At 40.5% G+C, this 23,023-nt stretch overlaps 1 protein-coding gene across 11 annotated transcripts in view; it reads right to left on the reverse strand.

Annotated features, from left to right (window-relative positions):
* Positions 1 to 23,023, reverse strand: part of JMJD1C (jumonji domain containing 1C) — a 348,731-nt gene that overhangs the window by 38,125 nt on the left and 287,583 nt on the right. For all 11 annotated transcript variants that reach the window (XR_010589237.1, XM_005294323.5, XM_008163232.4 and 8 more), the window contains 6 exons: positions 21,288 to 22,972; positions 15,435 to 15,607; positions 12,792 to 14,998; positions 8,580 to 8,781; positions 6,022 to 6,236; positions 5,362 to 5,514 (listed from right to left, as the gene is read on the reverse strand). Coding sequence is in view for 10 of the 11 variants with exons in the window: in XM_005294323.5 (XP_005294380.1) it covers positions 5,362 to 5,514; positions 6,022 to 6,236; positions 8,580 to 8,781; positions 12,792 to 14,998; positions 15,435 to 15,607; positions 21,288 to 22,972 (4,635 nt within the window). In the remaining variant the exon portion in view is untranslated. The remainder of the gene's footprint in view (positions 1 to 5,361; positions 5,515 to 6,021; positions 6,237 to 8,579; positions 8,782 to 12,791; positions 14,999 to 15,434; positions 15,608 to 21,287; positions 22,973 to 23,023) is intronic.

The raw sequence follows: 23,023 nt of genomic DNA on the forward strand, positions 1-23,023 counted from the left end.
TAGAAAGATGAGTAGAGAACTGCTTGTATTGTCAAAATCTCTACTGTTACAGTAGCACATAGAGGCCCTACTGATGGGGGCCCCTTTTAGCTAGGCACTGTACAAACACATATTAAGTCAAAGACAAAGGGTGGAAGAAGAAAAAGAAGCCAAGTCAGGGAAGTGACTCGACACTGATCTGCTCTGTTATCTTGGGCAGAGATGGGAATGGAATCCAGTTCGGTATTCCATCTACTGTACCATGATACCTATCTTTAATGGATGCAATCTTCAAATCTATTTTCAATTTTGCTCAGCTATAGCAATATATGTTGCATGCCCCAAATAGGCAGGCTAAGAGACATGTTCAGCACATTTAAAGCATATTTTCCTTACATTATAAAATTTATAATGCAACAAATACCTCTCTTTTCCTGGATCTTAGAAACATTAAGCTTATATTCTTACAAGTGAAAGAATTTTGTAAATCACTTTATAGGACAACTTTAAAGTATACAATTTTAAAACAATCATGGAGGTGTCATATACCAAGAACAAAATACCACTATCGAACAACAGGACTCAAAACATTTACTCAAATTTTATTATTAGCATATTACATGTACATTTTGTAACTGAGCTTTTGAAGAATGCATAGAAACTAGAATTAGGGAAAGCCTTCCCCTACTGATATCTAGCAACATTTGTATATCAGTTCTAATCTGCACCCCAATCCCTCAATGAGCTCTGTGTGAGTGGACAGCTCGAGCCCCAGTGAAGTCAACAGAGCATCCCGTGGATACAGGGGGCTGTGCTGAGCTAATTACAGAACTGGAGGTTATTCCTGATCATAGTACAACACTAAGTATTATGCCTAAAGTGCCTGACAGCAAAGTTAAAAATATAACTAAATCATCTCTTTCATTTTATATAGCTGTATGTGTAAAGACAGCTTCATAATTGTGTATTTTCATAGTCTTTAATTTTGCACATGTTTAATAGATATTGTACAGAACAATTACTCGTAAGTTGCAGAACTAGTAAATGTTCAAACAGTGTTCTCAAAAAATAAAATGCTGACAGACATAGAACATTCTGGACAATTCTAAAACTAAAATGTATGTTTGGTTATGCAGGCTGTAGACCATGGTTTCCTCCCAGAGCCAGGAATACAACCCAGGAATCCTGATATCTAACATGCCGGTGTCATCTCCCAAATAGTTGCATAACCCCCTGGCAAACAGTTTGCCATGTCTCCCTTTGCAAGATTGTCCACATAAAAGACAACTGCCTGTTTCAATCACAAACTACTCCTATAACTAAATCAGAAGGGGTCTGAGCTGCGGAACTGACTGTTGTGGGTTCAAACCCTGCTGCTGACCGACCTATGTAGGAGGGAAATTTTTTTATGTATATGTGTGTATATATATATATATATACACACACACACACACACACACACACACACCGCCCCTTTTAAATTAGTGTGGAATAACTGCAATTGTTGAAATGATTTTTATTGCAAAACATTGTACAGTACTTAGAAGTGAATTTGGATGTTGCGTTAATATTTGATTTATTGTTAGTATTTTTAGTGTTTGTATTTTGGTTAATGGGAGGTCAAGAACTGCATGGGCCATGGAAACTGAACTACCAGTTACTCTTAGAGGAAGTCCCCCCTTCATAACCAGGCTTAGGAATGGTGTGACGGCTGTGCGTTGGATAAAACAGGACTTCACTCACTAGAGCTGTCCAGCCAACCGTTTAAATGCAAGTTGTTTGCAAAAATGCAACTGAGCTAATTAAATAATTTTCATGCAATGTCACAATACTTGGCAACTATGCTTGATGGTGTCAGGATAGACCTAAGAAATGGTGATGGGATGGACTTTTGTCTGTGCAGTGAAATGAAAAAAAAAAAAAAAAAATCACTGACTTAAATAACTGAACATTTAAATCTCTGACGTTGGTGGCAAGGCTGCCCAAAACCAACATATCATTCTCCATTACATTCAGCAACTGTAAAAACAAGCAGTGGTTCCAGGAAAAATAAATGTAATATGAAGTGGCATCATTTGGACAAAAACATGTGTTGCTGAAAGTTCTTGGTGGTGCCAGAGCATAGGTACAGTACATAAGCAGCACACCATGTATCACCAGAAATTAAACTATAGAGAGAAGCCAGCATACTTCTATTTTAGCATATATTGAAGGACAATATGATAACCAGAGAGAAAAATTCCCCACTGCTATCAAGACTGAAAAGAAGCCTGCTTCTGTATATTGCTTTTTAAACTTTGAGACTTTTTCTAGACTTTCCCTGGATGTCTAAAATGTGTACTTTAAAGACTGTTTTAACATGGTTTACCCAACTTCCATGATGTTTCTAACAATTCACAAAGGCACAAGCCAAGTCAGACAATATGCACATACACGGAGGCCTGGACAGCTAAGAAGGGCTTCTGAGAAGCCCCTTCAGTAATTCATTACAAAGAGGAGCAATGCCCCCTGACTCTCCTTGATGATTTTTTTTTGGGGGGTGGGGAGAGGAACATTTATCAATACACACACGGGAGTTTATAAATAAATATTCATAATATCTGAAGCACTAATTCTAGCTGGTTAAGCAATGCAGTTGTACAAGATCCTTTTAAACTCTTCGGAGAAAAATATATAACCTTCTCTACTTAAATTCTGAAAGAAATCTCAGATTAGGAAATTTATTAGCAAAAATATTTGGAAGATATGTGCATATGTGCTTCAGTAGCTACATGATACTATTGTAATCCTTTCCCTCCCTCTCCCCTAACCCCATTGTCTGTCATAATTTGTCACTTAAATTGTAAACTGTTTGAAGAAAGGAACACATCTTTATCTGTCCAGAAAGTACCAGGACCATTTATGAATACATGAACGACCATCATCACCACTATCCTTGCTCTTTTGCATAAAATACTCACCATTTTTAGTAACTTGGTCTACATTCTTGAAACAAGAACAATGGAAAAATATTAATATACTACAAATAAAAGTAATATCAAAAGTAATACCAGAGCAACAGATAATCAATGGTGCTATCAAAAGCATCATCAGTGCTACGATATTACTCATTACTTGGAGTAATATCATTTAAAATGGCAGTATAGTAGTTTAGACAGATCAGGAAACAAAACCGCCAACCTATCTACTGTTTTTCAAACACAGCTGTTTTCAGAGAAACCTTACTATATCAGATTCATTTGGAACAGTTACTACTACTTTCCTTTTACTAATAGCAGAAGTGACATGGACTTTGATGAAGAACTTTGGAAGCATCTCATTACCAGGGCAGAGGAGGAACCCTCTCACCCTGTATCAAGGAACTGAGGGGAAGCAAGTTTTTCAGTATTTACTGCCATTGCAGACATTGTCTTACAGAAATTCTGATATTATTTATTTTTAAATGATATGCTGATAGGGGAAAATAAGTTGGTGACACAAATGTAGGTGTGCTCTATTAATAATAAATATTGTATCTGTCATTCGTATGGTATTTCACCCAGGAGTTTGTCTGCCCACCTTGGGAAAGGAGGAGGAAGCCGTTTCTAACAGCTGCCTAACAGCTTCCTCCTTAAGGGTATTTAGGAAACAATGCCAGAGGCAATTGCCTTAATGCCTCTAGCCCAGGGGTTCTGAAACTGGGGGTCGGGACCCCTCAGGGGGTCATGAGGTTATTACATGGGGGTCACGAGCTGTCAGCCTTCACCCCAAACCCTGTTTTGCCTCCAGCAATTATAATGGTGTTAAATATATAAAAAAGTGTTTTTAATGTATAAGGGGTGTCGCACTCAGAGGCTTGCTGTGTGAAAGGGGTCACCAGTACAAAAGTCTGAGAACCACTGCTCTAGCCCAATCATCATTTATGACCATGGTGGGTAACAATAGGTTCTTGACTTTCTAAAGTTATGTCTACATTAGAAATGCTACAGTGGCACTGCAGCAGCGTACACACTACAGCAATGGGAAGGGTTCTTCTGTTGCTCTAGTAAATCCACCTCTCCAAAAGGCAGTAGCTAGGTTGATGGAAGAATTCCTATGTCAACCTAGCACTGTCTACATTGGGGCTTAGGGTGGCTTAACTACATCTCTCAGGGGTCTGAATGTTTCACAACCTTGAGTGACGTAGGTTAGATGGACCTAAGTTTTAGGCTAGGCCAGACTAAGAGAATGTGAGTTGGTTCTGTTCTCTTGCTGTAACTTAATAGGAAAGCCAAGCTTAGTTTGTAGCAAAACGTATGATGAAATAAGATGAAACTAAGTATGAGTGCAGGCTGTGTTTTAAAATCCTTATTCCTTTAATGCTTTGTTCCAACTACAGTGTACTCCCGATTATTCGAATACCATGGGGGGAAAGAGGGATGGATTTTATTTACATAATTGAGAGGGCAGGAGAAGCAGTGCAGAGAACCCTCTCTGCAGCTCTGCTGTCAAAGCCCTGCTCACTCATTTCCCGGACAGCAGGGGTTCAGAGGGCTCCCTGTGCTGCTGCTCTTTCAATTATTGAAGGCACAAGGTCCACGAGGAGGCTGCAGTCCTAGTGAGGCAGAGATCCTTGGTCAGGACTCTGCTGTGCCCCACCAGGACCACAGTCTTCCCTGCACCTTGTGCCTGCTGGAATCAGGTGTCACTGGCCCTGCAGCAGTGCCGGTAGCTCTCTGCAGCTTTTCTGTCAGTCCCGTGATGGCAGGGCTGCAGAGGGCTCCCTGCACTATCACAGGAGCCATTCAGCAGTTGGGTGGCCTCTCCTGCTTCCAGGGGTCTCTGCTCTATTATTCACACTGGCATTGCTGGGGGATAAAGAAGGGATTTTAATAATATGGAGGTTCAGATAATAGGGTTTTGGAAAATCAGGAGTATACTGTACTACATAAAATAATTTTATTTTAAGAAGGCTGTTGGTCTGTATCACTGGTCAGAGGTTCCCAAAGAGAGGATTCAAGCAGGTGCTCAAATCAAGACAGGCCTTCATGGTAACAAGTGGTTAGCATACAGAGTGGAGCACAGGGAGTCCCAGTATAAAAGAGGAAGAATTGCAAAATTCAACCTTGAGACAGGTAAGGGCAAGAGGTCTAAAACCTGGGAGGATGTATTCAGAGAAAACAAAAGGGTAGAGGGTCAGTTAGCTCCATAACTGTGACAGTTTCTTTTTGGAAGGGTAGGTTTTATATATTGTCATGACAAAGGTGAGGAAGCTTTGAGAAATAGGAAAAAGTTGTGCTTTACGCAAAAAGAATAGCATTTACTGGTTACAGAAAGACACCGAACCTTCTGGAGCAGCAATTCTAGAACGTTACAATAAACAACACAGAGAATGGTCTAGTACATATAAAATTATAAACTGACCTCTAGAACTCTTCCTTTCCTTTGCCTTGTAACAATCTAAGCAGACCACAAACCCACATTTTTGGCAGACCCAATGAATGTTAAACAATGTGGCTTCACATGCATCACACATCTCACGGACTCCTCTCACTGCTCTCTTCCAGGCAATTTTGGCTGAAACACAAAATAAACAGAAGTATCAAAATTTAAAGGCAAACATCTGTAAACTGTAGCACAGAAATAAATGTTCATCTAAAAATACCAATCATCATTTTCCTCTCAGAAGCAATTACAGAAAGAAAAAATCCAAAAGTGACCCTATATACACAAGTCTTCAATATGCACAAATTTGACTGCATTGTGACTATTATGTAGCAAAATTCTGTGGTAAGAATTTTTGCAAAATAAGAGACAAAATCAATGACAAATACTAACTAGCAAATTTCTGTAGCAAAATACAGAAATAATTATTCCCTCTTAAACAGGAGGTGTGGCACACACAGACAGCCTTTCTTAATGCATTCTTGTATTTCCATACAATGCACAGTAGTGCCAATGAAAGGCTGTAGCATGCAGCTACATTGAATATATGGAAGGCTCAAACAGAGAAGCCTAAAACCTGAGCTATAATCTTTCGTGTAGAATTATAGAATAATACAAAGAATATAAAGATTTCCTTACCATCTTTCTTCACCCAGGACATGGCTGTTTTCTCAGATGTTACTAGCTGACAAAATTTATCACCTATGATGTCTAAAATGTACTTAGAAGTTTCTAGGTCCACTTCATCATCTTCATAATTGTCATGTGTCCACAAACTCATTGCTTCATCATCATATTGGTCAGGAGACGAGAAACCATCTATCCTAACCACTCCATTTTTACTAAAAGACAACCTAAAAAATGGAAACAAATAGTTTAATGATACACCTCATTATACTTTACACTCTAAGCTTTGTTTGCTGTTATTAAAAAACATTTTAACAAACATGTCTGCATGCAGACTGCATATATTGTGCAATGATATTATAAAAGAATACTGACCAGGTTAATCAGGTTCAATCTTTGCAGTAGCAAACACATATACCCTTTCTTTCCTCCTCCCTGTCCCCACCCTCGCATTTTTTTTTTTTAAGTGAATCTGATGTTCCATCAAGTGAGGAACTAATAGTACTGGCTTCGTCCAAGCTTCTTTCCACTGTTTTGTCAATACCCCTTTCATTTTTGATCTTCAATGCCTCTTTTGTTTCAATCCTGTTTCCTCTCTAGAGTGGAGACTGATAATTGTATGAAACAGAATTGTTATTTTAAGATGTAGATTAAGTGACTTGGATGAAACCAAATTCATATTTTCACATGACCTAAACCAGAAACCTCAATACAAGTCCTCCAGAGTTGAAAAAAGGCTAACATTAACTTTAAAACAAACAGGAAAAACATGTTTTCTGTAGAACAAATTCTGTTGCTACAAAGTTCAGTTTTAAGAAGAAATAATGAGGAAATTCTGAAGTTAAAGAATAACTGCTCAGGTAAATCACTTGTTCGATCCAATTTACATGACTCTCCCTTTAATACTTATCACCACATAAATTAATAAACTGATGCTAATGTAAAGCATTTCTCTCTTTTTTCTACCAACAAAGTTTTGGTCTAATTCATTTCACTGATTCCTGGAGGCAGGCTGACAGTGATCACTCAATCGGTGCCTATTTTCTGTATACACCTCTACCCCGATATAACACGATCCGATATAACACAAATTCGGATATAACGTGGTAAAGCAGTGCTGTGCTCGGGGGGGAAAGGGGGGGGCGAGGCTGCGCACTCCGGTGGATCAAAGCACGTTTAATATAATGCGGTTTCATAACGCGGTAAGATTTTTTGGCTCCCAGGGACAGCGTTATATCAAGGTAGAGATGTATTAACACTCCTGCCAATCAAATGAACAAGGATCTCAAAACTGAACTTTGGTTTCTATATGGCAGCACAGATCATTACTTCTAGGCAACCAGGTCAGCTCATTTCTTACCTTTGAAATGCCTAAAAATTGTATGGTGTCCTACTTTGTATCATTTTAATTAAAAAAACATTTGAAATATTTTCCAAGTAGTTGTAATGGTCTCTCAGTAAGCCTATATCAAAGCAGTACTGTTGAACAATACAATCCCTTATAATACAGAATAATTTACACTAGTTTATTTATAAACAGATACATATATGAAGTATTTTAATAGTATCAGCATCAGTAAAACTCAATGTCCTACATTCAGAAATGAAGTGTGATATATGACCACTGTTACACTACCAAAAATGATCTCCCCCCCTGACCTTAATCAGCAGGTAGCAAAAAGAATCCATTGATTTTTATTACAGTAAAGCCTGATAAGATTCTTAGAAGTAAAGCAATCTTGATTTTAAATTCAGATCTCATGTCTATGGTACAGTGAAAATAAACTCCATTTGATACTACCATACATTTAAAATTAATTTTTTTTTAAATTAAATGATTGAATTTTAAAATGGTAGCAAAACTGTTCTATGTTTTCAGTTAACCTCCAATATTCTCTTTCCCAAAAAGAACAAATCTAAGGAGAACACAGCAGTACTTTTAGTAAGCAGGTCATTGCTGTGTATGTCTACTTTAGTACAGAAAAATATTTTAAGCCAAACACTGAAGTAAGCAAAATCAGTCTGTGTAACAGCAACTGAGTGTTCAATTCCTATTGAATGAGTCTACACTGGTAAGTATTGCACTTGTACAAGTCAACACCTAGTTTTGCTCTACTTCCACACTAGCATTGTATTGCACCAATTATGGTACAGTGTATTCTGGGAAATCTTTTTCTGCATTGGTAGGCCAAAGGCAATTGTAAGAAGAAGGGGTCAAATTCTGACTGTTGTCTAGGGAAACTCCCATAATCATACCCTGAGGGGTATTACCAGAATTGAGTGATTTGTGTGTGAATTCAAGGCTCTTTTCCACCGATTTAAGGACAGATTAATGATTTCTCTCTCTAGGCTAGACTGAAAAAAAACACTACTGCATCTTTTTTCCAGATCAGAAAGGCTGGTTAGTTGTTCAGATGTCTTTGGTATAATGCTGCAGTTTTACACAAAGCCTACCTCTTTCAAGCTACAACAATGCCAGTACAAAAAAGGAACTGAGAAATATAAACATGACTATAAGGAAGGGTTTTTTTAAAGCAAAAATTAACTTTTTAAAAAACTAGTGAACTTACCGACGAAAGTAATAAAATCTACAAAATACTGGGGAGTGAGTTGGTTCTTCACCTTTCTTACTTCTAATGAGTCTACATTCTCTGCATTTCTGCAAATTGGGCCCTATTTCAGAGCAAGAGTCATCCTGCAAAAAGGATTCTCCCGTTTGCTTCAGCTTCTTTACTTTGCGCCAGTCTTTTAATACTGAACGAGGTATGCCAGCTGAAAAAACAACAAAAACATAAGGCAAGAGAAATTTACAAATTATCTATATGTAGAACTCAATAGGAACAGTAAACCTTCAGCATTTCTAAAGTGAAGCTACTTTTATTTGGTGCCTAACTTTAAGCATCCAAGTTTGAAAAATTTGGCTACAAATCTAATGTTCTGTAGATAAAAATGCTGTTAACCATTTTATTGCTGATTTACATATCACATATGTAAACCAAATGTACTTTTCTCTTGTATTTGGTATGTCATTTTGGTAGATATTCCACAGAAAAATGCAGCCGCAACACATGATTATTCCAGGACAGTAATGAGATTCAATAACAAGGAGAGTTAAATACATATGATTACTTTACTGCAGTTCTATTTAAAGTAACTGGAATTTAAACAATTTGTTAATTATGCACAAGGAAGAACAGAATCCAGCTCTCTCACACTCAAATGTGTTGGTTTTACAAGGCTAACAGGAGCAAAAAGCAATAAGAACTTATTTTTATCATTTAACTCGGCAGATCTGAAACTGAATACACACAGGGAGCAGATCTGTTGAGTATAATGCTGCAATTTTCACAATCACATTTCGAAGTAGAAACACAATTTAAATATACACTGCTGTTTGGCCAATCTTTCATTTTAATAACTTTTACAAGCAGTGCTCTGGTGCTGGTGTGCTCCGGAACGGTGTTCTGGCACTTTTGGGGGAAGATAGAATGGTGTTCCACTATTTCGGACAAGGGTGCAATGAAGAGGGGGGCTGCCTGCTTCCCTCTCACCCCTCCCCGCACACTTTTGAGTGGCTCTGAGTGGAGACCCAGCAGCCACTGCCTCCTCTCTAGGCCATGCCTGAGACAGAAGCATGGGCAGTCCCATGGCTGAGAACCCCTCTCTAGTACAAGATTCCAGCTGGGGCACCTGAATCCCTACCCATCATGGGAACCCATGCCAGAGTCCTGGTGCTGCAGGCTGAAAGGACAGGCCACAGCATTTCTTTGAGCACCCTGCCACAAGACGGTAGGCAGCTGGGGGATACTGTGCAGCACCAGGGCCTTCCATGGAGACTGGGAGGTGCTGGGGGGTCCATGAGGCGTGAGGTCCTGGGTGGCGAGCTGCCTGCATTGCTGTCCCAAGCATGGCCAGGAGCAGAGGTGGCAGCTGCTTGGCCTTTCCTAAGAGCTGGCTAGGTGCGTGGAACGGAGGCTTTCCCCTCTTCTTAGCAACCCTGTCCCTACCCCCTATATGATCAGTGCAGCTGCTTTCCACTTTCCCCCCCCCCAGGCTGAGAAGGAGGGGAGTGCCCTTTGCCATTGTATAGGCTGAAGGGTCCTGGCAGGGGTATAGTGCCTCATCCTAATTCTCCTTCGCTGCCCGTGAGTGAGTGAACCCATAGCAGTGTCAGCAGGCTACAAGGGAGATGTTAGTTCTGGCACTTTTTTTTTTTTTTTTTAGGATTCAAGCGCTGTTTAAAAATTGAATTAGTTTTATTTGCACGAAGAGATGGGGTATCTATCAGTTGAAACTGCCTTTACTCCTGAAAGTCCATATCCTGTGGAGCTGGGCAAAACTTGCACATTAGATACTGGATGGTTCAAATGTTAGGGTGTTAACATAGGACTGCAGAAACTTGGATTCAGTTCTGTTTCCTACAGATTTCTTGTAAACTTTAACAAGTCACAGTGTCTCTGTGCCTCAGTTCCCCATCTATAAAATAGGGATAATACTACTCCCCACCTCACAGTCTTGTTGCAGAAATAAATACATTAAAGACTGTGAAGACTCAGATAATAATGTAACAGAGTCCATGTAAGTACCCAAAATGGATAGATATTAATATCAAATACTAATCTGTTAGAATGACCAATGAGGAGGAGGATGGAGATGATGACAGGAAGGAACAAGACCTACTATTGCTCAGCCTTCCCTCCCCTGAAATCACAGGAAACTGATGCTATTGAATATGTCCATATTTTAAAGCATAATACTCTGTGCTACAGGGGAAGGTAATTCTTTAAGTCCCCAGTTATCTTGCAGATAAAATACTAGATAAAATGCCAAAGGACTCTCCTGTTAAGCCATCTAATCCATGCCCTTATATTAGTACACGATTGTCCTCTACACCAAACCCATAAATGTTATCTCCTTACAGTAGGAGGATCATCCAGCACTAGTTGAATGTGTGACTAAATGTGAGATTCAACTTCAGGTCCTGAATTAGTAAAAATTGAGTAAGATTTAGAAAAAAACTTGAAAGTTACATTGTCTTTGATCCTCCCCTTCGTAAAAAGATTAAAATTAAAGACAAAAGAAGCAGACCAAATACTGTACCAGCACTTGATCCAGTCCAGAGTATCTCCTACAGGTTGCAGAACTGGCAGCACTTAACACAAATTAAACCTCAAACAATTACAGAATCTTTCAATAATATAAGGTTGTGAAACTGAGAAGCCAAGAAATTCAGATAAAGATTAAAATCCATCCTTTGTACCAGCTTAATAAAAATCTTATGAAATGTGATTTAACGGGGGACTTTCACACTAGACCAGGGGTCAGCAACCTTTCAGCAGTGGTGTGCCGAATCTTCATTTACACATTCTAATTTAAGGCTTCGCGTGCCGGTAATACATTTTAACGCTTTTTAGAAGGTCTCTCTATAAGTCTATAATATATAACCAAACTACTGTAAAGGGTGGCCTGCTGGGACTCCAGGCCCAAAAGCAGGATGAGCAAGGGCTGGAAACCAAGATTGGCAGCTGAGGTGAGTGGAGTAGGTGGCTGGTAGGCCTGAGCAGGGCTGGAGGCCTGGACCCTGTCTGCAAGAGACCTTGCTTCCGGTTGGAGGCTGAGTGGAGCTGTGCGGTAGAGACCCCTGCTGGCAAGGGGACAGCAGCCAGAACCCCAGAGCAGCGACTGGCTCGGCCTGCCGCCACTCTGGGGTTTCTGCCCCCAGCTCCTGCCAGCCGGGGTCTCAGCCCGCTGCCAGCCTGGGGTTCCTTCCCCGCCAGACCAGCAGCAGGTGCTGAGTTGGACCCGCGGCGGGTCCCGCAGGAGCCGGCAGCGGGAACTCCAGAGTGGCGGCGGGGCTGAGCGGCTCAGCCCACGCCGTGTGCCAGGAAGAATCGGCTCGTGTGCCAACTTTGGCACGCGTGCTGTAGGTTGCCGACCCCTGCACTAGACCAATGTTGTAAGAAACTAACAATTTTTTTTCTTAAATAAGAAATATATTAGACATTCGTAAGCAATAAGATACATTTTCTTTCAAACATTTTACTTAAATAAGGTCTTTCCTGCTTCTAGACCAGTTTCTATTTCCTGCAAAGTTTAGTCGCAATCCAGTATCAGTGACAATACCACACCATCCGAGTCAAATTCCAAGTTTATTCTTCATTCCTTTAGATTGCAGAGGTGGTACTGCAGTAGAGGCAGTATGCTCAGCACCCGAGGGGCTCTCTCACACTTCTCTCTAAAGTACCTTTTTTACCCCAAATGTAAAGCCACATCAGAGTGCCCTGAAGAAACTGCCCTTAGTCGTCTTGTCAGAGGAAGAAATAAGGTCTGGCAATAAAAATGACTCCTCAAATGGAAGCCCACCACCCCAAAAATACAGATGTTCATATTGTCTCGAACTGAAGTTTTTATTCATTTTTAAAAATTGGTATGACTGACCCAAGTGTGACTGCAAACATACTGGTGTTGACACTTTATGATAGAGCATGTGTACAACAGTTTGTTTACTTTAAATTGAGAGGCTTATGTGCATGTTCAAACCAAGAAATAGTTCGAATACATATATACATAATAAAAGATGAATTTCTCAAATTAAAACATTACAGATGGGGTTGGAATTGGTGAATCTGCAGCCCTACCAACCTCTGACACTGGCCCTTTAAGCGCTATTCTCATTCATGTACTATCATAACACAAACCCTCCATTTATTAATAGTATTGTAATTCACAAATGTCCATCTATTTTCTTATCTTTTCTAATTCAGATCAACTGATATACTTACTGCTGTTGTTGCTGCTCTGTAACTTCATCTTGCTTCTTTCTTTGGCACTCCTGCTAAGAACACCATTGGGTTTTACTTCTTCCTCTGTATCACCCTTTTTCTTTTGCAAATCATTTTGTTTCTTTTTGTAAGTTGGCTTAGGCTGCCGTTTAGTCCTTTGCTCTGACTTGCTCTCACTTTCATCAGAGTCTCCACATTCAGAGCCAGATTCGTAAGTCCTTTTTGTTTTTCTTCTTGTGTGTTTATCTTCTTTCACAAATTTATCTGCTAGGACTGTACTTTCTATGTTATTTTGTAAATCACTAGATGTAGAAGCTATTAAATTGACAGTACATGGCTTAATAATTTCTGATACATTGTTCCCTGAATTCTCTTTTTTATTAGTGTTTTTATCTTCTTCTGAATGTCTAGTAAGCCAAGCCTTTTTCAGTTTTGTGTGGTAGTTCGGCTGACTTGTCTGGGAAGCTTGCCCATTGCCTACACAGTTGGCTTTGTTTATTGTATTGCAGACGATAGTACTGTCTAGGGAAATGGAGGCTGGAAATGTCTGATTTTTCACAGCATTGGACTCAGTTTCACTGGCATTACTACTTTTAAACTGAGCTGCAGCCAATGCTGCCTTGTGCTTTTTCAAATGGATAAAATCAGTTGGGCCAGAAAATCCAGAGTTGGGCTGAATGGCACTTCCTGTCTTGCCACTGGCTGGTGTAACTGGAGCTGTGGTACTGACCTTGTTTTCTTGTGTCTGTGCCACTACCTGACTTATTGTTCTAGAGGAGGTACATTCCAGTGGTGTGCAAGCCAAAACTGTGTTTGATAAAGAATATGTCACTTCTGAACTACCCCAGCTTGAAACACTAGTAGTTGTGGCTGCAGATGTGGTTACATCTGTTTTGGTACTGCACATTATAGTTGTGGTAGGTGTGACAGAACTGGGAATGCTGCCTTGTGAGACAGCTGGAAAGTTCTTTTCATAATGTGTGTGTGTAGTGTCTGAGTTCATATTTGGCAGAATTATTCTTCCAGTGTCTCTGGCTTCCGCTGGTTTTAGGCAATCTGTTTGATTTGTCCCAGTTGAAGATCTTTCATTAACTCGATCTTTGGAAGCTGACTGCATTACTGGCATACTATCGTATTTTGTACTAGAAGGTGGACGTACAATGACGGATGCTGTGGCAGATTGCGATTTTCCACTGGTTCGCTCAACATGCCATTCAACTTTTTCATTGTTTGGGACATTATTAGATTTCCAAATATCTGATAAATTCTGCTCAGAAGCGCTCTTGTACATTGTTTGCGCTTCCTTAGGTTCAGGTACTAAAGTTGGTGGTTTTTGTAATTCTTGGGTTTTGCCACCAGCATTAACTGGCTGCACTGGCGTTAGGGTTGGAGGTGAAAGGCTGCTATAGCTGCTTTCCTTTCTCTCCAGGTTTTGATGAACTGGAGGGTGAAACACTGGTGCTCTGTGTAAGGCAGGCATACTTCGGAGCGTATTTGAGGATGAAACTGACAACTGAGTAGGGCTTCTGCAGTCATTTCTAAAAGAATTTACAGAGTGAGATGTCATTTGATGGGAAAGTTGCTCTGTTATCTTGCTTACTGAACCTTCACCCTCTGGCTGATGCTTAATCAAAGGTGGAGGTTTTGAAAGAGATGAAATAAAAGAAGTGAGAGACTGGGAATTAGCTGCTGTTAAAGGACAACTATTCTGTTTATCGACATACAAACTTGAAACTTCCTTAGATGGGTAGGACCTTGGTGGTTCATTCACTACACTGTTTGACAAGGTGGTGAAATAGTTACTTTGCGGCAAACTCTGTGGTGCTGAATGCTTGATTTTATAAAGTTCTGACACAGAACGCTCTGGTTCTTTGTCATGTTTTACTGCATAGCTTTTGGGGCTAGAAGACGATAATGGTGTTACTCTAGAATAATTCTCTCTCTCACCCTCAAGTGCCTTGATCTTAGCAGTAAAAGGAGCAACTTCAATACTCTCTTGAAGTATCCGTCTATGTTCTTCTTTATATTTGCTTAGTCGCTCTCCTGTCTCTTGAGGTGGCTTCTGCAATTGACTCAACATTGGGTCCACAAAATGTCTGTGCAAATTACTCTCTTTTGTCTGTGTTCTGCTATGTTCCAGATCAGTCTTCACTGGTACAGTTGTAACAGAACGTAAAGGTTCAATAAATGCTTTCCTCTCCAATTCTCTGTATGAAAAAAGTTAAAACAGATTAAATTTTGTTACAAACATACTACAAAATGCTAACAGAATTTAAGGGACCTATCCTTCAACTCAAAAAACAAAATTATCTATTAACACAAAATAAAGCTGATGAATTTCTTTATTCTGGGTAAAATTTTCAAACGCTTGTATGTGACTTAGGAACTTAAGTCCCATTGAAAGTCAATGTGCCTCAGTTTGAAAATGGGATTTAGGCACCTAAGCCACTTCAGCTCTTTTGAAAATTTTACTTATTATTTGAGAGCATATTTTGTCACATTTTTACATATGCCATGTCATGCATTTTTACAAGTGAACTGGAATGAAGGTAAATGAAAACACAAGCTACTGAACTTCACAGTCTCATACTGTAAACATTAGCTTATACATCAGTTTAATGATTTAGACAATGGTGAACTTACTCTTTGTGATGATCTACTATATTTTTGGACAATGGTGGACTAGAATGTGTTGTCAATTTGAGTGGCCGATGCGGATCTGCACTGGATGGTCTTACAGGAATGTGACTCAGTAACCCAAGACTGTCAGCTGAGGTCACAGGGGTGGGCTGGTGTAACCAAGGGCTGGGAGTATTCTGTTAACAGCAACAAAATCAGACTTCAAAGTTATCACAGGAACCCAAGCACAGCATCATCAACATACCTTTTTTTAAAATCTTACCAACGAACAGAGAGTAAGTTATATACTTTCCCACTACAAATCATATCCTTTTTTTTTCCTTCAAGTTTTTGAGGCATATTTGGATAGAGTAGGGATATTTGAGTATGCCATTGACTTGGTTTATAGCATATGAAAATGTTTACATTTTCCACATGTATTCTGAGATAGATTTGATTCTCAAATACCTAGCTTGATCATTTTACTTCTACAATTTCAACTCAGGGCCTCTCTTTAAACAACAACTGGCATTTAATAGAGTATAAGTTCAATTATTAATTTGTTGAATGATTAGTGTTCAAATATTTTCTTTAAAAATAAATAAGGTTTAATATTTCTTGGGAATATCTTTCAACTGTAAATATAAAACAAATCAAAGAATAAGCATTCCCTTTTCTTACTATTTTTCTTCATGCTACAAATGATTAACTATGGATTAGCCTAGGCAACCTGCTATATTTAGCCGAATTGCTTTACACAACTCAATCACACAATTAGTACAGTACTATTAAAACTACAAACTATGTTAAGGAAATCTTAAGGTTGCGTAGCTAAGTATTCAAAAGTTAGGAAATACAAAATTTAAGTGTGACTATACAATTTTAACTCTACTTCCTTGCTTGAATGCATGATGATAATCTTTATCTGAAAACTAGTGTAGGCTGTTTTAAATGAAGTTGATAACTTATGTAAAATTAATGATGACGTGTTACCTTAGAGACAGAAGCGTCTATGATGTTGTAATTAACAATTGTATCATAATGCACACAAGTGAGTAAATTTGCATGTGAAACCTTAAGTCTCACTTCCTGACTCCTGAGCACTTCACTATGAAACCCAAAAGATGCTTTAACATAGTAAAGTTTTTGAGGAAATCAAAAAAGGTTGCTGGGACCTAATTTCCCTGTAAGCTGCGCAATTGCGAAGCAGCCTATTTAGCACCACACAGACGCTCAGGGAACCCACCTGGGGACCTGCCCTGGCCGGGGGGGGGAGGAGCACCTCTCCCCTGGCCACAACCTAGCCCAGCCCCCAACCTGCTGCAACCGGGGGAGGCGCGGCCCGAACCCAGCCGCAGCCATGGCACCCCCTCTCCCAGCCCCAACTCTGCCGCAGCCAGGGCACCCAAACCGACTGCGGCACCCCTCCCCAAATTCTGCTGCAGCCCGGACCTTCTGTGGCCGGGGCACCCCTCCCCTAGCCCGAACCTGCCATGGCACCTTTCCCCCAGCCCGGTCCTGCCAGGGCTGGGCCCCTATCTTGTGTCCTGGAGTCCTGGAGCTGCTGCGCCAGGTAGAGGTGCCTCTCCCCCACTCCTAAGCCCAGATGCTGCTGTGTGGAGACTGAGCTGGAGGAGTCCTCTCTCTCCATCATAGCCCCAGAGCACCCTACTGTACTCCAAACCCTTCATCCCTGGTCGCACCCCCAGTTGGAGCCCGCACCCCCTGCACCCAACCGTCTGCCCCAGCCCTGAGCCCCTCATCCCCGGCCCCACCCCATCACATCACCTCCATATTGGTGCACATAACAAAATTCATTCCGCGCATGGGTGGGGAAAATTAGAGGGAACACTGGCTTGGGCTGTAACTGAAGACAACAGTCAGCACAAAACAACTGCTGTATATCAATATAATTAAGAAACGGAATACTTGCAGAACAATAGACTTCAGAGGCTTAAGTGAAATGAGTTTATTTTTCCACACCTTCATAGTGGGGAGGGATAGCTCAGTGGTTTGAGCATTGGCCTGCTAAACCCATGGTTGTAAGTTCAATCCTTGAGGGGGCCACTTAGGGATCTGGGGCAAAATCAGTACTTGGTCCTGCTAGTGAAGGCAGGGGGCTGGACTCAATGACCTTTCAAGGTCCCTTCCAGTTCTAGGAGATGGGATATCTCCATTAATTAACACCACATTAAATTAATTATAAGTGAAGCTGATAGAGACACCTACAATTCAGATTGCCTACTTCTTTCTCTCATGAGGCCATTTTTTAACTGCTTATGACTTGGCCAAACTTTAATCACTTGATATTTTCCAGCCAGGTGTCTGCCTCAGACTGAACTATTTGGGAAAAGGCTCGGCTACAATGGTTCAGCCATTTCTAACAATGTGTGTCAGAAAAAGGAAGATGTTTTGCCCATGTTAAAATATCCTTACACAATCACTGAGAAGCTCTAGCACAGGGGTAGGCAACCTATAGCACACGTGCCGAAGGTGGCACGCGAGCTGATTTTCAGTGGCACTCACAGTGCCCGGGTCCTGGCCACTGGTCCTGGGGGCTCTGCATTTTAATTTAATTTTAAATGAAGCATCTTAAACATTTTAAAAACCTTATTTACTTTACATACAACAATAGTTTAGTTGCAAAGAGTCCTGTGGCACCTTATAGACTAACAGACATATTGGAGCATGAGCTTTCGTGGGTGAATACCCACTTCGTCGGATGCATAGTTTAGTTATATATTATAGACTTATAGAAAGAGACTTTCTAAAAACGTTTAAATGTATTACCGGCACACGAAACCTTAAATTAGAGTGAATAAATGAAGACTCGGCACACCACTTCTGAAAGGTTGCCGACCCCTGCTCTAGCACCTACATGTTGTGAGGCAGGAACTTAAAATTTGGTGGGGAGGTTGCCCTAGTGTTAGGGACATGCCTTTTGCTATCCCTGTGAAAAGCAAAATTAGACTGTATTATAAGCCTCTGAAACTCAGTTTGTTCAACAGAAGTTTGATAAAGACTGGAAGCATTGCTCTCCAAAGGTTTCAACTGGACTGAGCATGCTCCTGAGCAAGCCTTTTCACGCAATTGCTACACCTGGTTGCCAGGGGACACTGTAGCATCAGTCACTGAACTGAGTAGTGATGCTGTTGAAACCATCTCAATCCTTTCTTTCTTTGTTAGCACTCAGGAAGCATGAAGGAGAAGAAATAATCAGTCTGACTCACATGCAAAGTGGTAAGGAGCAGATGAGGAGGAAGGGATGTGTCTCAATAGGAGCAAAGGGGAAGAGGGATAGAAGCCAGGGGTGTACATGGACAGGAAAAGAGGGGGACAGTGAGGAACACAGGTGGACAAAGGCCCAAGAGTTTATAACCACTGGAGCACACTTCCCTACAGAACCCGGAACTGAACCAGAGTTTCTTGAGTCTCAACATTCCTCTGCTATCTACCAAACAGCTGTGAAATCCACTGGCAAAATGAGTGTATTATCCCCTTAACAATGTAAGAACATAAGAATGGCCATACTGGGTCAGACTAATGGTCCATCTAGCCCAGTATCCTGTCTTCCAACAGCAGCCAGTGCCAGATGCTTCCGAAGCAATGAACAGAATGGGACAATTATTGAGTGATTCATCAAGTCCCAGCTTCTGGCAATGAGAGGTTGAGAGACACCAAGAGCATGGGGTTGCATCCCTGACCATCTTGGCTAATAGTTGTTAATGGATAGGGTGACCAGATAGCAAGTGTAAAAAATCGGGACAAAGAGTGGGGAACAATAGGCACCTACGTAAGAAAAAGCCCCAAGTATCTGGACTGTCCTTATAAAATCGGGACATCTGGTCACCCTATTGATGGACCTATCCTCCATGAACTTATCTAATTCTTTTTCGACCCCAGTTATACTTTGGGCTTTCACAACATCCCCTGGCAGTGAGTTCCACAGGCTGACTGCGTTGTGTGAAGAAGCACTTCGTTTTGTTTGTTTTAAACCTGCTGTCTATTAATTTCACTGGGTGACCTTTTGTTCTTGTGTTATGTGAAGGTGTACACAAGAGTTCCTTATTCTCTTGTGCCACACCTGTTGTGATTTTACAGACCTCTAGCATATCTGCCCCATAATCATCTCTGTTCTAAGATGAACAATCCCAGTCTTTTTACCCTTTCCTCAAATGGAAGCTGTTTCATACCCCTAATCATTTTTGCTGCCCTTCTCTGTACTTTTTCCAACTCTAAAATATCTTTTTGGAAATGGACCAACCAGAACTGCACAGAGTATTCAAGGAGATAGCATACTATGGATTTATATAGCGGTATTATGATATTTTCTGTCTCATTATCTATCCATTTCCTAACCGTTTTTGACTACTGCTGCACATTGAGCAGATGTTTTCAGAGAACTATCCATGATGACTCCAAGATCTCATTCTTGAGTGGTACCAATGAATTTAGACCCCATCATTTTTATGTATAGTTGGGAATATGCATTACTTTGCACTGATCACTATTGAATTTAATCTGCTATTTTGCTGCCCATTCACCTAGTTTTGTGAGACACCTTTGTAACTCTTTGCAGTCAATTTTGGCCTCAACTCTCTTGAGCAATTTTGTATCATCTGCAAACTTCGCCATCTCACTGTTCACCTCCTTTTCCAGATCATTTATGAGTATGTTTAATGGCACTGGTCCCAGTACAGATCCTTGAGGGATTCCACTATTTACCCCTCTCCACTGTGAAAACTGACCATTTATTCCTTCCCTCTTATCCCATGACTGCTTACTTTGCCTAGGAGCCTTTGGTGTGGGACCTTGTCAAAGGCTTTCTGATATATACACTATATCCAGGGCACACTATCCCTGGGAGAGATGAAGCCAAAGGCAGACTCAGAGTCTGCTCTGCAACTAATAAGGAATGAGATGCCATTCCCTGGGAGCTCAGGAGAGGCGAGAAGCCATTTTGGAACAGTCTGCAGCAAGCCAGGGAAAGCCACACTGGCTGTGTGAGGGGCTGGTGACTCCCAGGTCTGCATGCAGGGTTCCCCTGAGAACTGGCCTCTGGGGACCTGAAAGCAAGATCCCTCAAACTTGACCCTTTCCCTCACCAGGGTGACTCCCAGTTTGTAGAGTTTTGTTGGGAAAAGTTTCCTCAGCCAGGCTGAGGAACCAAATGGATTGGGGGCACTATATGTTTCTGTAGCCTCTCTAATCTCCCTGAGCATTTCACAATCACCGTCACCATCCTGGTCAGGTGGCCAGTACTATATTCCTACTGCCTCTTATTATTCAAGCATGGAATATCTATTCATAGAGATTCTATGGTACAGTTTGATTAATTTAAGATTGTTTAAAGTCCTTCTAGTATCTGGTCCCTATAGTGAATTGCTACCAGATACAACATTAACTCAAGTGGTAAAGTTTTCTGCTGTGGATCTACAGGTCCTAAACTTACTGATAACCCAATATTGTTCCACATGATGAAATGTTTATATCTTCAATTTGTATTTTAAAAACTGTAGGAAGTTATGTACAACCCCTGTGCCCTCCCCCCGCCCCCAACTGCTATGTTAAAAGTCAGTTAAAATTACGAAGTCAAGCACGCACAAGCTAGAAAAGGCCAGAATTAAGGTTGCCAATTCCATCTTAGTTTGGTCCCCCTGTTCATGTCCATTATGAAACAGTCATCTTACCGGAACACTCATACTTCTATGCAGTTTTGCCAAGAGCGTATAAGAAAAAAAAAAAAAACATTTTCATGGAAAATGGACAACTGCTGGGAAATGGGCTAACGATTATTTTTGTAACCCAGCATACTTGCACATAGGCCAGTGACCTTAAAGTACTATTAAAAGTAATAAAGAAAGAAGAATCACTTACCCTTCTTAAAGAAGCCTCAGCATTAACAGGAGTTTCTGGATGGACCCATTTAGAGGAGGGTAGACCAAGTCCTGAGTAAGCATGTGTTCCATTTGGATACTGCCAAATAATTGGATAAAGTCCTATCTGATTATATGAAGCAGAAGGATGAGCTTGTCCAAGAAGATGTGGAGATTGGTGCTGTAACATCTGCTGCTGCTGGTGTGCTAATGCCAAATGGCTTAAGCTGCTGGCATGAGCAGTCTCTAGTCGTGGATGGCCACCTAATAAGGAAGCTGTAGGCACTCCAGGTAACACTGCAGGAAGTAGATGAGGGTGATGAACAGAATGGTGAGATGCAGTACTAAGAGGATGAGTGTTAATAGCAGATAATGGAGTCTGATTTGAAGACCCAGTTAATAGATGGGGTGCACCACTTAATGCAGGATGATGGGTGTTCGGATTTAAACAGGTTCTGTGGGATGAGGAATGAAGAGGATAATTATGCTGATGTAAGTAAGGTGAAATGTGATTAGTTCCTGTTTCTTGACCAATAAGAGTGGGATCCCTGTATACTGTGAAATGTTCATTCTTGTCAATAATAAGAGGACTTTTAGTAGCTTCTAAAGCACTAACTCTAGCTGGAACTGGATGAAAACTAGACCTAGGCATATCATGCTCAGTTTTATTTGCTGACCTTGATACTCCAGTAACATGGCTGTTCTGATAACTAACCTTTGACTTCACAGTATCAGGAGATTGGGTGAGTTTAGGCTTAACATCAGGTGAAGAATTTGACTTTGTTTTAGGATGATCAACTGAAGTACTAGATTTTGACTTCATAGCATCAGGGGCTGGACTTCGTTTATGTAGTTTACCCTCTTCAGATAATGAAGCTACATTTAATGAAGACACAAATGAGCCATGCTGAACTTTTTCTTTTTCAGGATTTAAATGTTCATTTACTGTCGTTTTCATAATCCCAGACTGTATCAAATCCATTTTACCGACAACATTGCTAACCCAACTCTGATCAGTTTCTTGTTTTCTTACTTCTAGAAAATTTACATTTGTAAATTGATGTTTTAAATTGCTGCCACAAGACACTATTTTCTGAAGTGTTTGCAAACCAAAGGTGCTTGCAGCATTTTCCTGGCTCTCCTCATCAGAATTGTTTTCATTAGTTGCATCAACACCACATTTTGGTGTAGGAGGCTTGGGTACAAACTGCTCACTTGTTAACAATTCCAGAGTATGCTGATTTTCTACATTGCACTCTTGGACATTTGCATCACTGGCACTCTGACCATGAAATTTCAGCTGCTCTGCTGGATGGAGTGAATTTTTTTCTTGTAGGTCTAATTCAGCTGACTTCGGTCTTTCTGCATCTTGATGATTTTTATCTGCTTGTATTTCATCCCATGGAGACTGCCTATCTATTAGTGTCTGTTCCTCTACCCTCTCACTACTCTGGGATTTTCCTTCTTCTCCATTTATGTTTGAAGTGTTTTTGCTTTTCAACTCATTCTCTGAATTTTGCTCTGATGAAGAATCTGTTAATCTTTTATTTGAATTTTCTGAGTCACTGCTCTCAGAGTAGTCAGAGATATTGTCTGTCCTCAATCTTTTCATACTTAGTTTCTTTTCATCCTCTTCGGGTTTTCTTCTTTTATTAATAAAGTGTTTATTTTTACTTTTGGGATTTTCTGTAGAGGAGAAAGAAATTATTATTGTATTTTTAGTCAGGTACAGTTTTA

This window comes from Chrysemys picta, chromosome 7, assembly GCF_011386835.1.
Source record: "Chrysemys picta bellii isolate R12L10 chromosome 7, ASM1138683v2, whole genome shotgun sequence".
Lineage (NCBI taxonomy): Eukaryota > Metazoa > Chordata > Testudines > Emydidae > Chrysemys > Chrysemys picta.